This window comes from Saccopteryx leptura, chromosome 3, assembly GCF_036850995.1.
Source record: "Saccopteryx leptura isolate mSacLep1 chromosome 3, mSacLep1_pri_phased_curated, whole genome shotgun sequence".
In the NCBI taxonomy this organism is placed as follows: Eukaryota; Metazoa; Chordata; class Mammalia; order Chiroptera; family Emballonuridae; genus Saccopteryx; species Saccopteryx leptura.
This window is the reverse complement of record NC_089505.1, coordinates 127,229,680-127,249,576: the sequence shown is the minus strand read 5'-3', so window position 1 is coordinate 127,249,576 and position 19,897 is coordinate 127,229,680. Positions and strand designations below refer to the sequence as shown.

At 43.1% G+C, this 19,897-nt stretch overlaps 1 protein-coding gene across 10 annotated transcripts in view; it reads left to right on the top strand.

Moving 5' to 3' along the window:
* Window positions 1-16,831, top strand: part of LRP8 (LDL receptor related protein 8) — a 79,807-nt gene extending 62,976 nt beyond the window's left edge. For 7 of the 10 annotated variants that reach the window (XM_066376318.1, XM_066376316.1, XM_066376315.1 and 4 more), the window contains 6 exons: window positions 886-1,038; window positions 2,090-2,314; window positions 4,198-4,266; window positions 8,655-8,827; window positions 9,785-9,961; window positions 12,191-16,831. In XM_066376318.1, coding sequence (XP_066232415.1) covers window positions 886-1,038; window positions 2,090-2,314; window positions 4,198-4,266; window positions 8,655-8,827; window positions 9,785-9,961; window positions 12,191-12,229 — 836 coding nt within the window. In that variant the 3' untranslated portion in view covers window positions 12,230-16,831. The remainder of the gene's footprint in view (window positions 1-885; window positions 1,039-2,089; window positions 2,315-4,197; window positions 4,267-8,654; window positions 8,828-9,784; window positions 9,962-12,190) is intronic. The other 3 variants (XM_066376319.1, XM_066376314.1, XM_066376313.1) reach the window with 1 other exon arrangement.
* The last annotated feature ends 3,066 nt before the right edge of the window (window positions 16,832-19,897 follow it).

Below are 19,897 nucleotides of genomic sequence, written 5' to 3'. Positions count from 1 at the left end.
CAGCAGCCCCGGGAATGATGGCAGCAATCTCTCTCGTTGGCAGAGTGCTTTGCTACCATGTATTTATCTCGTTTTGTCTCAAGCAAGCTCTTGGTGAAAGAAGCCTGGTTTTAAGGAAATAAATATATAAATACTCTATTTTTTCCAATCCTACAAAGTTTAGGTATTACTGTTCTCGTTTAACAACTGAGGACACTGTAGCTCAGAGAGGTAAAATATTGTGAGGAGGTGGCAGAACTAAAATCTAACTCAGAATCCTGAGCTCCTTCTGCCATGAGGAGCATGCTGCTTCTCATCTACTATTTGTACCCATTCGACAGTAGTATAAACTAATGTATCCTCGGGCCAGATGGTAATTCAGCTTGCCGGTTGGGAATGGAAGCCAGAATCCCACTATGCGTTGTCTCCTCTCTCACTAGGATGTACTAAGTCTAACTATAACCGAGGGCTTGGCTGCCAGGGTGAAGGTGAGAAAGCATAGAGGAGGTAATGAGATAAGTCTAGGGTCTGATTTTAGATCTAGAAATTTAAATAAGAAAGAGAAACGGCATGTAGCTTTGGAGTCCAGCAGACCTCAATTTAAATGCTGTCTCCAAAATTACTAGAGATACAACTTTGACAAGTGCATTCTCTTTGTGAGCCTAGGTGTCTTTTATCTGTCAATCTGGGGCATAATACCCACCTCCCAGAGTTGTTGTCAGGAGTAAATGAAAGCGTGGGGTTGAAACACCGGGTACAATGCTGAAAGGTGCCCAATGAAAGAAGCAGAGAAAGCTTTTCAAGCAGGCTGAGTGGGAAGGGGCTCATCCCCGGGAGGAGGGAAGGCCCGGCATGTCCTGTCTGGGCCCCATCTCTGCGTCCGTCTCTCTCCCTCCTTCCCATTAGCGGCAGATGCCTGCGAGCTGAGTGCCCAGCCCAATGGAGGCTGTGAGTACCTGTGCCTTCCCGCTCCTCAGATCTCCAGCCACGCTCCCAAGTACACGTGTGCCTGTCCTGACACAATGTGGCTGGGCCCAGACATGAAGAGGTGTTACCGGGGTAAGTGGACCTACCGGGAGGGGTGGCACCTGGCCGCACCGGCCCCCAGCCGGCTGAAAGCCTCCCTAGGCTTCTGGGACGCCGTGTGCTCCAGGGTTTCCTCCGTCTGCTCTGGCCGCCTGTTGCCTTTGCAGGCCCCTCTCCTTTACATCCCTGTACGCTGGGGTCCCCCACGTCCTCCCAAGGCTTTCCTCCGCCCACTGTCCCCCAAAGCGCACACATACAGACAACACTTTAATAATTTTCAGGGGCTTTCTGGAATCCTTTGAAGACTTCAAATTAAGAAGCCTTGATCCTCATGGCTTTAGTTACTATTTACATGCAAGTGACTATGAGGTTGCCTATTTCTTGCCCAGAACTTTTGTGACATGATTGGGACTAATAGTTAATACTTCAACCATATGAATTTGTATTCATTCCCCAGTCCTTTTTTTTTTTAAACATTTTTATTTATTGATTTTAGCGAGAGAGGAAGGGAGAGAGAAAGAGAGACACAAACATCGAGCTGTTCCTGTATGTGCCCTGGCTGGGGATCGAACTAGCAACCTCTGTGCTTTGGGACAATGTTCTAACCAACTGAGCTATCCTCTCTGGCCAGGGCTCATTCCCTAGTCTGGATACAGGGCCAAGGCCTTTTGTTTGAGCATAAGTCTGCTGCATCATTTATGATTCCTAGATTTAAATGTATAAAGTGAAGTAAGAATTTAAACCTAATGGTTTAACAGGATGCATGTAAAACCCTCCTAGATTTATATGATTTTCCCTCCTCCCAGACTTACAGTGGTCTCGCCCATGCCTAATTCTATAGCATTGTTTTAATACCTCATCTTTATTGAATCAACATGTAATATAAACACAGGCACAGTGCTTGGGATTGAGCTAACGATCATCACCCATTCATGGGAATTAGGGAAGGCTTCAAAGAAGTTAGCACTTGAGCTGAGCCACAAGGATAAATGAGTTCATAAGTATAATCCATAGAGGCAGTAATTTAGACGCTAAAACAACACAATTCTCTGTCGAAGTGACCTCCATGGTATCTCCCCTCCAGCACCTCAATCTACCTCAACCACGACGTTAGCCTCTACCACGACAAGGATAGTAGCCGACTCCACAAGAGCCCCTGGGACCACCATCCACAGCCCCACCTACCAGAACCACAGCACAGAGACACCAAGCCTGGCAGCTGCAGTCCCAAGCTCAGTTAATGTGCCCAGGGCTTCCAGCATCAGCCCGTCTAGCCCAAGCCCTGCAACCAGCAACCACTCCCAGCACTGTAAGAAAATGAGTTCTGCCTTCTTTTATGATATGGGAATCCAGGAGGGGAGAATGTGTGGGAAGGAGGGATCATACCAGAACTGAATGTGGATACCTCTGAGGAGGAAGTCGAGGGAGGAGGAGTGCCCACCTGCGATATAAGAGTCCCAGGTGCACCAAATTTATAAATGATCGTGAAGGAAGCTACTTCCTGTCTTTGAGCCTCAGTCTTCTTACCTACAAAGTGGAGTAATAATAACCCTTCTCATACCTGCTTCACAAGATCGCCACGAGAGGCAAAGGAGACGGTGTCAATGGAAGTGCTCACACGTAGCACCTCTGCTGGCTGGGTTTGCGTCTGTGTGTCACGTGTTACTGACATGTATATGAGGGAGTGGCCCTCAGATGTGGACACTTTAGAAGCTCTGGTCTCAGTTCTCAGCATCCTCAGTAGGTTTTCAGATAGTACTATACATAACTAATCTGCTCGTGCCTCTTTCCAAACCCTGGGATGAAGGTAATTAAGTTCACTGCTTATTAAATCATCAGGAGCAGTAGTTTCACTACTAGAAAAGTTCTGTCTCACTAAACAGCAGATACCTTTTTTAATTGAGTTATCTGCCAGTTTCTAAGCAGATAAAGTTTCCCTTACACACACGGCCCAGAAACCCAGCAGCTCGGCAGCACCTCCCTCTGGGTCTGCCCTCCCTGCAGAAGCTGGACTTTCAGAGTTGAGCACTTACCCGAAAGTTTGGCGAGGTGGCGAGGTGGAACATGTGTGAAGTCCAGTTGCTGTCATCCAGGGCCAAGCCTCTGGCCAGCAGCTCCCCCACTGGCTTCATCATGCTCTAGGCTTCAATATTGCTGTCCAGTGTTTGCTCAGCCCCAGAGGGAGAGGACAGTGGCATTGCCACAGGAAGCTTTGCAAGCAGTGCAGCTCTTTTCTCCCCTTAATAATCAGGCTCCCTTAGAGTAACTTGGAGAAGCAGACTCACTGAGAGGATGGCATCGGCCACTGCCAGGGGCAGTCATCTCCTCTCTTGGAAGTATTAAAAAGTAGACTATAGTTTCTACCCAAGGGAAAGATGCCCTCTAACCCAATGGTCCCCAACCCCTGGGCTGCACACCGGTTCCGGTCCATGGGCCATTTGGTACCGGTCCTCAGAGAAAGAATAAATAACTTATATTATTTCCGTTTTGTTTATATTTAAGTCTGAACGATGTTTTATTTTTAAAAAGTGACCAGATTCCCTTTGTTACATCTGTCTAAGACTCACTCTTGACGCTTGTCTCGATCACATGATACATTTATCTGTCCCACCCTAAAGGCCGGTCCGTGAAAATATTTTCTGACATTAAACCAGTCTGTGGCCCAAAAAAGGTTGGGGACCACTGATCTAGACCACAAAGTGCTGTACAGATGTCACAAGTGAAGATGATTGTAAGAGTGAAAAAGATAATACAACATACTTTTAAAAAACTACAGTTCACTTTCCAAGCACTTTTCAGTTTAGAATGCACTTTTATATACACCCTATTTTATTTAAGCTTCACTACAACCCCTGCCCTTCTGCCTGTCCTCTTTGAACTAGGCAAGGTTGTGCCAGGCACTGTGCTAAGCACTTTACATGAATCAGCTTATTTAATCTTTACAGTATCTCAAGGAGGTAGGTAATATCATCATCCCCATTTTAAAGATAAAGAGCTATATTTTTAATATATAACTTGCCCAAGATCACACAAGTAGTAAATGGTAGAGTTGAACTTGAACCCCAGAAGCCTGTGCTCCTGATTGCGCTGCTCTGTCCCATTTTAATTGCTTCTAAAAATAAACTGATAATGCAGATGGACAGACCACCAGAAACAAGAGAGACATCATCCGCAAATGTTTGTAATTTGCAGATGGGAATGAAGGAGGCAAGATGGGCTCAACAGTCACCGCTGCTGTCATTGGAATCATCGTGCCCATGGGTGAGTGTGACCCCAAGTTCCTGGGGATAAAAGAGGGACCCTGCTCAGGGTCTGAGGAAAAGCAGGAAGGATAGAGCACTTAGCAGGATGACCTGTCCCATTGATCATTCTCTGCCCTGGCCACGTCCCAGTCCTGATTTATTCTGGTTTCTTAGCTTGGCACACGAGGCCCTTTAGGACCTGGCCCCAGGCAACATTCAGATGCACCCCCACCCCCCTCATCTACACTCTGCATGCCAGCCCAGCAAAGCTGAACTGTAGGCTCTGTGGGATGGCTTGGCGGCTCTCATCCCTGTCCCTCCCCAGTTCCCAGCAGTGTCTGGCACATGGTAGGAAATAAAATATTTGTTGAATTAATGAGTAGAGCTTCTTACCATTGCTTTAATCATGCCATCTTGCTTGCTTTCTGTTTGGTTTTCAACAAACATTTATCAAGTAGCTACAATGTACCAGACTCTGCAATAAGGGGAAGGAAGGTTATTAAAAATGGATAAGAAGTGGTTCCTGTCCTCCAAGTTTATAGTCTCCTCGGAGAGACACACTTAGCACAGATAATTTGATTATGAGATGGTAAGTCCTAAAATTAAGCTGTATGCAGTTCAGTGGCAGTGCCAAGGAAGTACTTAACTTAGAATTGGGAGAGAGGAAGCAGGCAAGGATGGTTTCCGAGTAGAAATTATATCTGTGCTGAGTCAACAAGTGAAGAAGGATTGAGAGCAACCCAGCAGGGAAGATAGTATGAGCAAAGCCAGGAAGGGGAAATGGCGTGGAGGCAAGGTGGGGTTTGAACTAGAAAGAATTTCGTATGGCCAGAATATATCATTTGGTTGAATCTCACAAAGAACCACAGGGTCTGATTCATTCTCTCCTACTCCAGTGTTCACATAGTATCCTGTACATCCTGTCTCTCATACCTGTGTCCTCTCTTGGTGGGATCTTTGAATTGCAATTGCCCATTCATAGTTTTATTTCCCTTACTTGCCCCTAAGTAGTACCTCGAGGACAAGGACTTTGCCCACTTATCCTGGAATCCCCAGTATGGTAGTGAGTTAGTGAGTTAATGTTTTAAAAAATTCTACACGCCTGACCAGGTGGTGGTGCAGTAGATAGAGCATCAACCTAGGTCAATGAGGGCCCAGGATCAAAACCCCAAGGTCACAGGCTTGTGCGCAGGCTCACAGGTTAAAGCGCAGGGTCACCGGCTTGAGTATGAGATTATAGACCAGACCCCATGGTTTCTGGCTTGAGCCCAAGGTCACTGGCTCAGCTGGAGCCCCCTGGTCAAGACACATATGAGAAAGCAATCAATGAACAACTAAGAAGCTGCAATGAAGAATTGATGCTTCTCATCTCTTTCTCCTCCTATATGTCCCTATCTGTCTCTCTCTCTGTGTGTGTGTCTCTCTCTGTCTCTCACTAAAAATAAAAGAGAGAGAGAATTCTACACTGTTCAAGGGACTGTGCCAAGTGCCGAGTATCCAGGGAAGATTCTTTCAGTTAATAGCTTTCAGTCCTTAACCAGACTTATGATTACACAAGAGGTGTTAATACATATTACATGCTGTAGTCGAGGCTTGATGTTCTGTAGAGGAGGGGAATGGTACTTCTGGACAATATGGCATTTGAATTGGCCTTGAAAGGATTCAACAGGAAAGATGATGGTGAGGTTATACCATTAAAAAGATGGAATAGGCAAGTCTTTAAGGATGAAATATAAATGGCCAATAAGTTTATGAGACAGGAAAATATCAGGAAAAGACGACTACTTTTTCACCCCTCAGATTAGCAGAAATTTAAAATATCAAATATATCCGAGTAGATTCTGTCAAGGGAATGGCACACGCAGGCTCTTCTACAGGGCAGAGGATGCCAGGAAGGGAGTGGACTTCTTCCCTAAACAATGCTCCAAAACATGAATTCCAAAAGCATGAATTTTGACAACCCGGAATACAGAAAAACAACAGAAGAAGAGGATGAAGATGAGCTGCACATAGGGAGGACTTCTCCCTTATATGGAGTGGAGTGGGAAATACTCTGAGCATTGTTTAGGGAAGAAGTCCACTCCCTTCCTGGCATCCTCTGCCCTGTAGAAGGGCCTGCGTGTGCCATTTCCTTGACAGAATCTCCTCGGATATAATTGATATTTTAAATTTCTGCTAATCTGAGGGGTGAAAAAGGAGTACTCTTTCCCTGATATTTTCCTGTCTCATAAACTTATTGGCCATTTATATTTCATCCTTAAAGACTTGCCTATTCCATCTTTTTAAAATTTTTCTATTGGTTCTTTGTTTTATTCTTACTTATTTATAAAAGTGTTTATATATGATGAATGTTAAACCTGTTACAAATATTTTCTTCCATAATGCCATTTGAAATTTGTTTCTGGTATCTTTTGTCATGCATAAATTTAGAAATTTTTTATAATTCTTTTTTTTCTTAATTTTTATTTATTCATTTTAGTGAGAGAGAGAGAGAGAGAGACAGGAACATCAATCTATTTCTTTATGTGTCCTGACCAGGGGTCAAACGGCAACCTCTGTGCTTCAGTACAATGCTCCAACCAACTAAACTATCCAGACAGGGCAATAAATTAAAATTTTTTACGTATCAGCTATGTTAATCTTTTGTGTTATGATTTCTGGGTCTTTCTTAGGAAGGTTTGCCTCATTCTAAATTATTAAAATAGCTCACTAGAGGCCTGACCTGTGGTGGCGCAGTGGGATAAAGCGTCGACCTGGAAGTGCTGAGGTCGCTGGTTCAAAACCCTGGGCTTGCCTGGTCAAGGCACATATGGAAATTGATACTTCCAGCTCCTCCCCCCTTCTCTCTCTCTGTCTCTCCCTCTCCTCTCTAAAATGAATAAAAAAATAGCTCACTAGATATTTTCTGCAACTTTAAACATTTTTTTTAGTATTTAGATATTAATACATTTGGAATTTATTTTAGAGTATGGTGTTGTGTAGAGATTTAACTTTTCTTTTTTTTTCTTCCTTCATGCCTGGCTAGTTTCCCCAAGACCATTACTGAATAGTTTGTCCTTTCCTTCTATTGTCATATCTATTATGAACTGCATGACTATATATACTTTGATCTGATTCTAAGCTGTTTATTCTCCTCCACCAGTTATCTGTCTATTTCTATATACTAGAGGCACAACTTTTTGGTATGTCTTAATACCTAATCGGGCCTTATCATTCTTGCAATACTTTTCCAGCTATTTTATTAAATTTCTCTTTCAGATGAATTTTAGAATCCTCTTGTTAATATATAAAAACTATGATGGAATCTTATTCTTTGGATATATAAATTGATGTGGAGAGAATTTACATTTTTTACAATATTGAGGCTTCCATCAAGGACCATGACATATCTCTTTTACATCCTTCAGTAGAGTTTTGTAGATCATACAGGACTTGCACATATCTAACTAGGTTATCCCAGGTATTTTATAGTTTTTGTTGGGCTACTATGAATGTATTATTCCATTCCACTTTCTAATTAGATACTGCTGATTAATATGAAAAATTACTGATTTTTTATGTGACTTCTTGATTAGCTAAAATTATTTCTAAACGTTTTTCATCTGCTTTTCTAAAATTTTTCCAAATGGGGCAATAACTGGTAACAGTGATAACAGGCATCCTTGCCTTGTTCCTATCTTTAATGGGTTCCAATTATTATAATCTTACCAAAGGAGAAACCCTGGGTAGCATCCGGGGTAACTGTTATCCAGCTTCCACGTAAATGCTCAGGGTGATTGCATGCTATCTTATGAAGTGGCTTGCCCCATTTTTGCCCAGCTCTGTTTGAGAACTTTCTCCTTTATGCATTAATAGATTCATTTATTCTAACTCAGAGCCAGTGTTTCCCTGCTTTGACTTTTTCTAGAGATGCTGCTTTTCTTGCAGAGCCCCTCTGATTTGGGGAAAGAATGGTTTTCTTAGAGAAGCCCAAGGAAGCAGCAGCACTAGGGAAAAGGGTTGGTGAAGAAATTCACTCAACTCACTTATTCATTCAGCACGTGTCACTGAGCACCTCCTCACTGTAAGGCACTGGGCGTAGAGAGAGAATGAAAGCACAGTCCCTGTCCTCAAAGTGCTCAGTCTATTAGGGAGCACACTTACCTAACATACAATGCCATGGTCTGGGAACAGATGTGAGGGAGCTACTGAATCTACCTTGAGCAAGACTTCCCATTTGAGCTGGATTTGAAGGGTTAGTAGTTAATGAAAGAAGAGATGGGCAAAGGGTTTCCAAACAGCAGAAAAGAACATGCAGAAACAGGGCCTAAGGAAGAGGGCCGTAAAATTAGAGAGGTGGCAAGAGATGCATCTGAGCAATGGGCTAGAGCCTGCTGGCGGTCCCGTGTGACGTGTCTCTTTCCCCAGCGGTAATAGCCCTCCTGTGCACAAGCGGCTACCTGATTTGGAGAAACTGGAAGCGGAAGAACACCAAAAGCATGAATTTTGACAACCCCGTATACAGAAAAACAACAGAAGAAGAGGATGAAGATGAGCTGCACATAGGGAGGACTGCTCAGATTGGCCATGTCTATCCTGCAGTAAGTATTCCTTCCTGGAAGAATTCCCTCCTTCCTTCCTCCCTCCCTTCCTTCCTTCCTTCCTTCCTTCCTTCCTTCCTTCCTTCAAACATTTATCAAGAACCTACCATGTGCCAGGCACTGTTCTAGGCTCTGGGGACACATAAATTTCGGGGCCGGTAGTTGGAGTAGGAGGGTATCAGGACCATCTTGTAACTGGAGGCCCTTCCTGGAAGTAAAGACACCAAATGTCTTTCCTTCTGCTAAATAAGTTTTCAGAACCTTTGACCTGGAAGGGCAACCGTGGCCATTCGATTCAAAAGTCTTCATTTCAATAAAGGCTGTATGCCGGTTATGAACCAAGCACCAACTTAGATATTGAAGTGTTCAAGAGGAATGAAGGCATGTACTTGCTCCCAAGGAGCTGGCGGGAGTTCGAATATTGTACAACTGTGTGCCAAGTGCCATGGTGGAAGCTCAGGAGTCCCCTCTTTTAGGAAGCTTTCCTGGCTTTCTTCATTCTCCCACAGCCTCTCTCCATCACAGCACCTGACACACTCTAGTCAACTTGTCTTGTTACTCTTTGGTCTTCCCACTAGGCCGTGAGCTCCTTGAGGGCAGGACTATCTGATTAATCTGTTTCCCTGATGCCTGGCACAGCATAGGTGGCTCCCAGTAAATATTTGTTGAACAAATCAATGAGGGAGCGTGAATTCTGCATGGGAAATTTGGCAGGGAATGCCTCACAGAGGAGATGACAGAAACTGCATCCTTGAAAGAGTAATAGCAGTTTTCCAGGTAGAGAAGAAGGAAAATGGCATTCTAGAAAGAAGCATGCGCAGAGGCTGAGAGGCACACAGGGCATGGCTTTTTGGGGAGCAAGGACTACGCACAAAGTGCCTGAGCAGGTGTCACGGTTGCATAGCAGAGTCGGGGCTGAGTGCAACCTCATAGGTCACCCAGTCCATCCCCCGTCAGGCAATCAGCAGCTTTGATCGCCCACTGTGGGCAGAGTCCAGTCTTGGGGAGACCAGAGAACTGGAAGACACAGCCCCTGCCCTCAAGGAGCTTTTTGTCTTGCCGGGAGAACCAAGGTCACAGCTGCACCAACTCCCGAAGAACCCTCTTTCCGAGCTGCCTGTCGTCAAGTGCAAGGTAGGGCAGTGCCACTCCGAGTCCGAGGGGCTGACGAGTAAGGGTGTGAACCCAGGCAGGTACAGCCAATCCTAGAAGGCTTTCTGGTCCTGGAAGGCTGCAACCTGTAAGCTGGGTAGTGGGGCAAAGAGAAAAGATGGGTCAGTTGCAGGCTGAAGAAATGGCATATGGAAGAGATGACTGAGTATGGGCAGTGCAGACAGCATTGCTGCGGAAGCAAATTGTTCCTGAAGGGGAGTCATGGGAAGTGAGGTTGAGCAAGTGAGGAGGGCTAACAGGTGGCCTTGAGGATCCTTGGCCTGGGCCAGTCCTAGCAAACAGCTGCTTAACCAATTTTTAAAGACCATAGAGGGCACCGTGGAAGAAATGTTGAGCTTGGAGTAAGGAGATGACTCCCACTTTCACTATTCCACACCTCTATGATCTTAATCACTTCTCTGTTCACTTTTATTTGTAAAATGAAAATAATACTCCCCTCTGTCTCCTAAGTTTATAAAGTCCAAGCGAGATAGCACTGGTGAGATTGCTTTGTGAATTATAAAAGTACTCTGCACATGGGAAGTGGCATTGTTTCCAGAGAAGGAAATAACCATTCAGGAAGAGCTCTTCCTGCTGAATCTAGAACCAAGGAATAAGCTCCTGCCAGGTGCAGAGAAATAGAGTAGGAGAGTGAGGAAATCAAAATTTGTATCAGATACCACTCAGTGTTTTTTATACATTTTCTCGTTTGGTCTTTACAGTAAACTTATAAAGCTGATATTAGCCCCATTTTGCAGATGAGGAAACTGAGACTCAGAAATTAAATAATAGCTAGGATCACAACTAGGAAATGGTAGAACCAGGGTTCAAACTCCAGACTGTATACACACAAAAACCCATGCTCTTTCCACTCTATCATGGGGTAAACAGCCTTGAAGCTCTGGAAACCAGTATTCTCAACAACCTGTTCTCTCCCTGTCCTTTTCTCAGGTGGCTCCGCTAGCACTTCTGGGACTGGCCGTTGGCCTAGATAACTGTTTTGGAGAGAGGGAGAGGGTAACCAGACTAGGAAAAGATACTCTCAAATATCTCTCTGCTAGTGGAGCAAGGCCATGGCATGTGCACAATACCACAAATAACCGAAAGATGATTTGAAAGGCAGCGGAGTTACCTCCTACTGTATGTAGACTGTCCAAAGATGAAAAATGCTAGTCTGGCTGTACTCCATGCTGGTTAGCTTGATTTAGAATATTCTGGATGCTGTGTGTGTTAGGTACTTACTATATTAAGTACTCTACATATATTATCTCATTTGATTTCCCAACAACCCTAGAAGGTAGGTCCTATTATTATTCCCATTTAACAGATGATGAAACCAAGGCTCAGAGAGGTGAAGTGGTTAGCCCAAATTCACATAGCTGTGAGAAGATATTGACACATGGGTCTGTCCAAAGGAGGGTGCCCAGGAAATAGATGCGTGAGAAAGAGGATGACAGTAGGACCCGCTGAGGGAAGCTACATGTGTAGCCTAGAGAATAGAACACTCCAAAGGAAGGGAACTCAGACATTCTGCAAATTTCATGTCTGCGTAGAAACTCTCTAAGAGATAGAATTAGGAAAGGTCAAAGTATACAAAGAAACAGATTTCATGCCAATATAGGAGAGAATTTAAGTCCACTGTCCACAATGGAAGAGACTGGCTCAGGGATTAGTGGGTTCACTGTCCAGTGGCCAGCCATTTGTCACAGAGGGAAATCTAGCATCTAATGAGTAGAAAGTAGGGGTGAAGGAAAGAGGTACTGACTTTCATTGACCCGCATTGCCTTCTAATTCTGTATAGTTGGGAGGGTTGCAGCTGATTACCTTCCTCACTGCAACTAGCACATTAGAGACAAGTAGCTAATGACCTGGGAGTAAACGTATCCCAAAACCAACCCATGGAAGTTGAGCAAACCTAAAATCCTGTAAGAAAGGACTGAGAAAGTCTAGGTCTCTGCAGCCCTCCTTTACAAAGAGGCAGAACAGAATCTTGGGAAAAGCGAAAGCTCCTTGCTACGTGATCCAGGACAAATGTTTAAGCCCATTGAGTCTCAATTTTCTCATGTGTAAAATAAATATGACAAACCTGTCTCTTGGGGTAGTTTGAAGATCATATGAGTTAATGCCTGGAAAGTAACAGAATGTACTTTATGCACGCTAGTAAATAACTCCTGTGGGTCTAATGATGATTTCTTTACTGTGTCTCCCCAGCGAGTGGCATTAAGCCTTGAAGATGATGGACTGCCCTGAGGATGGGACCCTCCCTTCGTGCCTCACGGAATCGGTTGCATACACTACACTCTCTGGATGGTGTATGCCTGGATGAAAGGGTTGAAGTATCTGGGTCTGTGTGAGTGTGTGTGTGTGTGTGTGTGTGTGTGTGTGTGATTATTTTTTTCAATTTATGTTGCGGAAAGGTAACCACAAAGTTATGATGAACTGCAAACATCCAAAGGATGTGAGAGTTTTTATATGTATAATGTTTTATACACTTTTTAACTGGTTGCACTACCCATGAGGAATTCATGGACTGGCTACTGCTGAGTGACTAACATGATGTACATAACCAAATGGGGCCGATGGTACAGTAGCTTACTTATCATTTAAAAACTATATTTACAGAGAGAGTATTTGATTTGGGGGGGGGCTTTTTTAGGTTTTGGAGTTTGGGGATTTTTTTGTAAATAAAATGATTATGCTTTGTGGCTATCCATCAACATAAAAAAGAAAGAAAGAAAGAAAAAAACACTTCAACTCCCTCCCCAATTTAGATTATTTATTAACAAACTTCAAAAGTAAGATTAGTTCTATGAATAATTTAGAGACATGAGAGTATTTATTTTTGGTATGATTGGCCTACCACGCAGACTCTGTGTGCGTTTGTCTGTCTGTATGTGTGTGCAAGAGGAAAATCTGGAGGAGAGGCGCGTCCATGGCTGTGGTTCAAGTCCATAAAAGTAAAAGCATTTAACAACAGTCCACAAGAGGGTATCTGTGGTTTTCAGAGAAGCCTTTGGAAATTTGGCTCAGAAAACAGATACCATGGTTTGTACAAATACACAGTGGAAGAGGCAGAATCTTTCCACCTCCGGCTATTCCCAGGACCCCAAGTCAGTCAGGAAAGTCCCCTCAGCTCACCCATGGCTGCTGTGTCTCCTACTGGCGCCTCCCCTTGTGTGGGTAAGGCCAGTGTATGGACTTTACACAGTGCTGGAAGTTCTGTGAGCACAGGAGAGACCACGCCTGTACCTTGGTTGCTCCTTGTTTTAAAGTTCAGCATTTCGAGTAACTGCATTTTCCTTCAGGACACTTGGGTTGAATTCATTGAAGCTCCTCTGAAGCACCCTGAGAGTACCTTGCTTACTCAGAGAGAGCTAAGTGAAGGTGTTTCCGGAACAGCCCACGTCTGCTCTCGGACCTGGCTGAGACACAGAGCCTCTGAGATGCGCTGTGGACGAGGATAGGGTGGTAGAGTAGGTTTTGTTACACCTCCATCTCTCCCTCCTCTTACTCTGCCCTTGCCTTCAAGTGGGGTGGTGTAACACATAGGTTTGTTGCCACCATGTGTTCATATAAATGAAACTAATTTTGGGCTTAAATCAGAAAAAATGGCCAGACCTAAAGTCCTATTTGAGGGGGAAATGGCAGAGGCAATATTATAGTACACTGGATATGTATGTTCACACAGGGACTTGGTTTACTGCTTTGTAAATAAAAGGAAAAACTCTAGGTATATGTACAGATTTTTGTTTCACTATAGACACTTTTTTTTTCTTCTCCTGGGCCTTGGGGGAGGCGGGGGAAAGTGCTCTTTTCTCTTTATGGGGCCACCATTGAAAACATAATTCTACAGTCCCAGAAGGAATTCAGTCTCCGCTGGCTCTCTCGTCCAAGGTCTTTCTGAACTCTGCTGGTTTACCACCTCACTCCCACTGGACAGCCAGGGACGAGGTGTGCTACAGAAGTATTTGGCTTAAGTAGGAGCAGAGGACATGTGTATAACCTTGATGTACCTAGAACGTGACACATGCTCTCACCTGCTTCCCGGCTGCCCCGATTCCATGAAGCTTGGGTGTCTCACCAGCTTGGTACCCTTTGAATTTCCAGCAGACGTTCCAAAGTTCTATCACCCTGTTCCTAGGACCTTTCTCTATGTCACCCATGGCCTTCTAAATTCTGAGAAAACAACTGGATTCTGGAGCCTGGGCACTATGCTTTGCATAAACAAGCAATTTCCTCATGATATGTATGTGTTGATAATCCTGATATATCCATTAAGAGGGTAAATGTAATCGGCCTAAAATGACTATTACCAAGTAGAATTTTAAAAACAGGTGGCAACTCTTATGGTGCTTAATTACTTCTTACTATTCTTTCAAGAATGGCAAGTAGAAAAATTTTGACTCAAGAAAAACGATGAAGGTGAAAAATCATTGAAATTTACACAAAACCAGCAACTTTTTCTGTAACCTGCCTCCGAAGAAATAGAATTTCTTGGGGGAAAGATAACACTGACTAATGCATACTATCTAAACTTACAGTCAGATCCTGGCCTTCACAGAAAAAATAATGAATGGGGTTGGGGTGATTCAGCCTGAGATCTCAAAATGATGATGAAACAACGTTCTCAGAGACATCTGTGTTTTCTGAATACGCTACAAGTGCAGTTTGAAAGAGGCAGGGATGGGAGCAACCCACGAAAAAACAAAATTGTGGAAAACGTGTTGGATGGCTGTAAAAAAGATGAAATCTGAAGAGTTAGGTCCATCTTGTAGCCCTGAAAGCTCTTAAACCTCACTCTGAGGTTTAGTTACATTTCTGTTGCCCTTGGCCCCATGCCATCATGTATGAACAGTCAAGAACGGATCAGCGAGACATTGGACTATAGAGCTGGAAGGAAGCTTAGAGATAATGCCAGAAGGGCAGAAAATATATCAGAAAATTTCTTTCTATTTAAAAGAAACTGGTCCTGGTCCTTTTTCTCCCTTCTCCAGTTGATTACTTTGCACTGCCTGAACATTGTACCCCAAACTTCTACCTATCTTTCCAATGGAATTATGAAGGCACTGGCAGAAACAGGGAAAACTAAAATTTCATTCACTTACTTTTGATAGCATGATTATTTATAAAACAGATTGAGATAACCCGTAGCCTCAGAATGAGACCGGATTTAAATTTATGGCAATAAGCACTATTGATCGCTCCAAGTCTGTCTTTGCAGTTGCAATATATCCATTCACTGAGACCATTTGCTAGGTACCAGCTGTCAGGCACTGCAGATGGACAGGTCAGTCAAGTGTTTTCTGTCTTTATGGAGGTCTCAGTAGCAGTAGAGGAAGACATGTGTAAATTAAAAAGGAATAGATTCTTTTCAGAGTACAGTTAGGGTACAAAGAGAAAATTTCTACCGAAGGAGATAAGAAATGGGGTCAAGAAAGCCATTGCAGGAGAGGTGACCTTAAGCTAAGTCTTAAAAATTAAATAGGGATGTCCAGACTGCTTCAGGCAGAGGAAACACTGAACTAAGACACAGACACGAAACAGCACAGGGACTTTCAGGAACTGCATGTAACTCATTATAATGAGCAAAACACGTAAGGGGGACTTAGCAAGAAATGAGGCTGGATGGAAAGACAGGTTCAATATAAGCACTTTATAGAATACTTCTATTTAACTTCTGGTTCAATTAAACTAAAACTTCTTGGTCATTTATTGTGTATGAGGCACCAAGTGCATGGGGAATTCACCGGGATGCATGGCCAGCACTTGCAGACGTGAAAGTCTTCAGCCTCAAACTTTCCAGTGGCCAAAAGGGAAACAGTGTCTGCTTTTCATTTATTTGAGCTGCAGGTTTTTGATATGGTCAATGAAAAATAATATAAGGGCAATGGGATTTTTACAGAAGCATTCCATGTTGTCCAGAGCCTCTGAGATTTTCTCAACAGTGAGAAAGAGAACTGGAAATGTTGAAGATATGGAGTCTGCAGAGGGGACTCCGAGCACTGTCCAGACGGGTGCTGGTGGGAATGGGAAGAAGACAGGAACGTGAGCCTCCCCACCTCACTCCCTAACTCCAGCCATACACTCATCATTTCACAGAGTATAAGTGGTTAGCAGTTAAATGTTGCAGAGTAAATTATTTCTTTTCCCATCAATGCATGAAGATAGAGTATTGGAGTCTTTTCACACTGTGTTTTTAGGGTATTGGGGACTTTCAAGTATGGAGAACTTAGAGGTAGGGGAATTATGGCTTCAAATTTTCAGTTAATAAAATAAATCAGGATGCTCTATTCATTCAGACTATGCACCATGTGCATAGTTAAGAATCAGCAGAAACCCTCTGTATTTGCAAACACTTTGTGCTATAAAAAGTAATTTTAAAAGAGCCACCTGTATATGTATATATATATATTTAAATACATGAAGGTTTTGATACTTTTTTACAAAAATTACAAGAGAAAACAAATACCTGTACAAACCATGTTTAAAAATAGCTTTTTGTTCTATACAAGCTGTTGTTAATTTGGGGGTGAAGTACTGGTTTGCAAACTCCATCATATTGTACCCAAATAAATCATCCTTGTTTGTCCCCACACATACACACATGCCCCCAAATTACCATACTTTATGTTTGATGTAACAGGCATGTTAGAATGTTGGGTCATACTAACCGTCTCTGCTCTTCTTGTCTTGTCATTCCGACTTCTGTTAGCTTCTGTACTCGGTCCCTTTGTAGTCTGGTTTCTACTCCAGAGCAAAGGGCGGTGTGTTACATCCCACTAGCTGTACTGACATCATCTTGGTGAACTAAAAACCAAATGTGGACATTTGTAAAATCAGTGCACTGTTTCTAGAGAATGATTAAATTCATTTTTTAAAATATGAAAGTATTGTTTCATTGTGATACTTTAATGAGGGGAGAATGAATGGTCATTGATTGAGTCCCTACTGTATACCTAGTATTCGACATAAATTACCTTAATTTTCACCAACAATCCTGTGAGATAAATACTATCAATATTATACTCCCCATTGTATAGATGAGGAAATGGGTGAAGGAACTCCCTGAAGTCATACAGTTATGTTTAGTACCACATATAGTGCTCATGTCCACGTGGCATTCTTTGCCTAGATTTTCCTTCTCTGCCTTTTCATCTGGCTAACTCCTATTGTCCTTGAATACTCCAGGAAGCATTCGCTAGTCTCTCAGACCCAGACCTAACTCATAGGGTTAGATAAATCTATGCCTCCAGAACAAATTTGGCTGACTTGTACCCCAATATTTCTGCCCTGCTTCTCATTCCCATGCTACTGAGGTTGCTTTTTACCAAGGTCACCCAGGATCTCCTTGATTATAAATCTTGTAAATATATTTAGTCTTATTTTGACCTTGGGAGAAGTGTTTAACATTGTTGACACTCCTTTCTTGGGATACTCTTATCTGGGTTTACATGACCCCATACTCCTGGTTTTCCCCTTACTTCTCTGGCTACATCTTAATCTCCTTTGCCCACCCTTTAAAGTATGGCATTCCATCTCAATTCCATTCATTTTTTATATCTCCATTGCCACTACCAGAGTATATTTTACTACCATCTTGGACTATCACAAACTACTTATCTGAATTTCATACTTCTGATCTTCCCACTTTCCAATCCAATGTACAACATTGTGGCCAGAGTGATCTTTCTAGAATGCAATAGGTTATGTCACCACCACCCCTTCCTATTTTCCTGCTTAAAACCTTTCATCTGAGCAATTAATGAACAAAGTACTGCAACTACAAGTTGATGCTTATCTCTCTCCCTTTCTATCTGTATGCCTGTCTCTCTCTTTCTCTCACTTAAACACACACACACACACACACACACACACACACACACACACACACACCCTTCATCCCTTTCCCTTGCATTAAAATCCAGTACCCTTGGGTTTTAGCCAAAGCTCCTTAATATGTCTTGAAAAACCCTTCATGATTTAGCTTCTGCCTCTTCTCCAGCCTCATTCTGAATTCTAACCTCACCAATCTGTCCCTCTCTCTGGGACATTTCCTTCAGAAGACTTCTCTTAAGCCCCTGGACTGGATTAGGATCCACTCTATGTGCTTCCATTGTATTCTGTGTCCCCCCTATTTGTAACCCTTAACCCTGCTTTATAATTGCTCTGTGCTTCTTAATTGCCTCCTCTGCAAGCTCTATAAAGAAAGATCTGTCTTGTTCACCATTGTATTCCCAGCACATGACACACTGCAGATGCTCATATATTATGCTGAATTCATGCATCAGCCACACAGACCACACTCTTCCAGCTATACCATGTTGTCTCATACCCCCAAGCTTGGATCACTTTGACAGCCTGCATAGAGTCAGGTGTCCTTTAAATTTTCTCAGCGCTTTTGCTATTTGTCACATCTGCAGATACCCAGATTCACTAGTTACATTATAATTTTTATAATTTCACTCTTGGAAAATAGCTGGAGTTAAGTCTCTATATACTTAATTCCCATTACCACCTATTGTGAGGATTCAAAGAACAAACACTTGTAAATGGGCTCAGCCTTGAGACTGACATTTATTAGATGCTTAATATCTAGTGGTTCCATTCTCTTTTTTTATACAGTTCCTTTGTTACCACCCATTTCCCATGTTTTGTTTTTTAATAAAATGTCCTATGGTTTTATGGTAATTTACAGTTTGCAAAGTATTTTCCAAATTCCAAAACATTGTTTTTTATCCTTAAAACAGTTCTGCCATGTGCATACATTATTATGCTCATTTTAAAGATAAGAAACCTGAGGTCCAAAAAATTCATTCAGTTCACCTCTGATCACAGTGAATCACTGTCACACAAAGGATTATTTTAACACATTGCCAGTAATTTTCCCCCATCACACTGACCCTACACTCTGCTACCAATGTTTTTTCAGGGAGAAAGGAATAATGACAAAGAATGAGAGTCAGAGATCACTGGTCTGAATACAGAATACCTAGTATATATTTATAGTTATCAGGCCCCAAGAATGATGCCATCTCAACACTGTCTCTAGAACCAATTCCATTTCCCCTCTGGCTGAAACTTAGATGTGCTAACGCAGGTTTCTAATAATTAGGATTTTGATTGTCTTTGATCTAGTCAAGGAGAAATTTTTTTCCCTGACAGCTGGAAAGCCTTCACAGAGGTCAGCGGCTTTGGCCTGAAAAGACAAGAGCTTCCTGGGTAATTCTCAACCCTGACTCATCCGGGGAGCTTTGCCCCTCCCACCCTACCCCCACCCAAAAAAACCCCAACAAAACTGATGCCTAGGTTCATCGTGATTTTTTGTGTGTGTGTGTATTTTTCTGAAGTGAGAAGCAGGGAGGCAGAGAGATTCCTGCATGTGCCCCACGGAGATTCACCCGGCATGCTCTGCCCATCTGGGGCATTGCTCCATTGCAACTGGAGCCATTCTAGCGCCTGAGGTGGAGGCCACACAGCCATCCTCAATGCCCAGGCCAACTTTGCTCCAATGGAGCCTTGGCTGCAGGAGGGGAAGAGAGAGAAAGAGAGAAAGAAGAGGGGGAAGGGTGGAGAAGTAGATGGGCACTTCTCCTGTGTGCCCTGGCCAGGAATTGAACTCGGGACTTCCAGGCAGACTCTCTACCACTGAGCAAACTGGCCATGGTCAGAGAGAGATTTTGGTTTTTGATTTAATTGATTTGGGGTGGGAACCCAAGCATCAGTATTTTGTAGATGCTCCAAAGTGATTCCACTATGTAGCCAGGGCTGAGAAATCACTGCTGCATAAGCTGATGTCTGGGGAGTGGGAGAGCAAATATTCAACTTAACTTGCACTCATGGCACCTACTCCAGAGACTGGTGAGGTAGAAAGGGAAAGGTAGAAATCAGGGGTAGAAAGAGAGAAAATTGGGAATAAAT